At 36.7% G+C, this 2,223-nt stretch overlaps 1 protein-coding gene across 1 annotated transcript; it reads right to left on the bottom strand.

Moving 5' to 3' along the window:
* Positions 1 to 679: 679 nt before the first annotated feature.
* Positions 680 to 2,014, bottom strand: LOC112734471 (NAC domain-containing protein 104). The gene is made up of 3 exons (XM_025783800.3): positions 1,626 to 2,014; positions 1,252 to 1,529; positions 680 to 1,133 (listed from the first exon to the last, which is right to left on the bottom strand). Exons 1-3 carry the CDS (start codon positions 1,786 to 1,788, stop codon positions 990 to 992), a joined length of 585 nt encoding a protein of 194 aa, XP_025639585.1. The 5' UTR covers positions 1,789 to 2,014; the 3' UTR covers positions 680 to 989.
* Between the last annotated feature and the right edge of the window lie 209 nt (positions 2,015 to 2,223).

Raw genomic sequence — 2,223 nt, 5'->3', positions numbered from 1 at the left:
CTACAACCCTCTTTATCTATCTTGGCTATAAAGATCGAATCTCATGAGTAAGGTGAGCATAATGGACTGGTATGGCACTCTTATTGTGATGATCATAATATATGCATATTATTATTATTATTATTATTATTATTAAATATAGTGCTAGTGTTGGTGCTTGAAAGCATGCGAATGCTTGCATCACACATGACTTGATGCTTTCCTAAGCAGGAATCCAAGTATGCAATAACAAAAAAAAAAAAAAACCAAAAATAAATGAAATGTCCTTAGCATTGCGACACAAGACAACTAGCTACCAAATACCATCAATGTTATTGTGATCTATATGCTATGTTCACTTGCAACCTTCCATTACAGTGCTGAATGGGCTCCACAACCTTCCTCTCTGTTTCAACTTGGATTCTATGAATTCAAATCTTAATTCACTCAACAATCCTTGCACGTGAGAATTTCAATTGGATTTGGTTTGGATTTCATCATGTTACACTACATTGAACCAGGAAATTCCTATTCCTAGTAGAATTTTGCATTGAAATGAGACGGCCCTCTTGCTTTTGCATATCTTATGGAATTTTAATTACAGATCAAATAATTACTACTGATATTAGTGGTTGACAATGGACACTTTTTGATTACTCGGCATGTAATTAACCACGTGTCAGCATCAAAATAAAGTAAGTAAGCAAGTAAGTTTCAATGGTATATTTGAAAGCATAACGTCACAATGCATATTGCTTGGCCATAAATTTCACCTAGCTAGTGCCCCAACTTCAAGGGTTGCTATAGAAAATCTTCTAGCTCTGGCAACTTAATTAAAAGTTTAAAACACTTTTTGATTGCAATTTCTGCAGCTACACTGCTAAAGCTAAATACAAAAAAACAAACTTAACTACATTAAGTACTAACAAATTTGCATTAAACAGCTATTTAGCCTTAATTAATTATCCCCATTTGGGATAATAATGCTGCTAACAAAAGTTTTGCATCATCTAATTTGGCAAGCTTACTTCATCAAGATCATCCAATGACAAGAAAACTTCATCCAAACAAGAGAGTTCTGTTCCATCACCATCACCATCATCATCATTTTCATCACTTTCATAGACTCTACATACCACCCATTTACTATGATCCTGAATACACCAAAACCAGGAAGGAAAAAAAATCAATAATAATAATAATAATAATAATCTAAGTGGCATACATTATTAAACTTGAACTATGTTTTTGAGGTGAAATTGTGGTACTAACTGTTTTTGGTTGTGATTTTCTTTTGGTTGATGATCTGCTAGAGGATGCTGCAGAATCTGAAAGACGATACTCTTGCATGATCCAATTGGTTCTGTTACCATGAGGGGCTTCTCCAACATAGAACACATAAAATTTCTTGATACCAACTCTCCTGTTGCTTGAGTTTGAAACCACTGCCTCTTCAATTCCCATTGGATTCCAATAACCATTGGCAGTGACCCTATTTTGTGTCCTTCTGCTGTAATAGTACCATTGGTTCCCCTCTGCCAAAGCTCTACCTGCACACACACACACACACACATGATTGTATTCATCAACTTCAATTCTCTTGCAATGTGTCATGCAAGTATTGGAACATAGAGAAAGAATGATACCATCAAGTTCCCATGGATCAAAAGAGTAGAGATCAAGATCAGGAATGACATCAGGGTGGCAAGGTAGAAGTGCTGCTTTTCTCTGAAGGAAATGGACTACAAGCTCTTCATCAGTGGGATAAAATCGAAACCCCGGTGGAAGATTGACATTGCTATCCCCCATTAAAGCAAGAAAACGAAACCAGCTGCTGCTATTACAAAAAGGGTATGTGAGAAAATGGAGAATGAAGGTGTTGGTGTTGGTGGTCCAAGGTATGTGTGTTATTTATAGTGCAAAGAGAGAGAGAGAGAGAGAGAGAGAGAGAGAGAGAGAGAGAGAGAGAGAGAGAGAGAGAGAGAGAGAGAGAGAGAGAGAGAGAGAGAGAGAGAGAGAGAGAGAGAGAGAGAGAGAGAGAGAGAGAGAGAGAGAGAGAGAGAGAGAGAGAGAGAGAAATGACGTGAAACTGAAGCTGGAGTCTTATTTATCATGTACAAATACAGCACTGATATAAATTTTCAATATTTCATCAAATCAAAAAATATTTTTGGATAAAGTTTGAGGCACTTTAAGCACTGAACACCAAGCATACAAGGCGGCGGAAGTGTAACAGAATCTTAC

Source organism: Arachis hypogaea, chromosome 3 (assembly GCF_003086295.3).
Source record: "Arachis hypogaea cultivar Tifrunner chromosome 3, arahy.Tifrunner.gnm2.J5K5, whole genome shotgun sequence".
NCBI classification, from domain to species: Eukaryota; Viridiplantae; Streptophyta; class Magnoliopsida; order Fabales; family Fabaceae; genus Arachis; species Arachis hypogaea.
The sequence above is the reverse complement of the archived record's forward strand: the minus strand, read 5'-3'. Positions and strand labels throughout refer to the sequence as shown.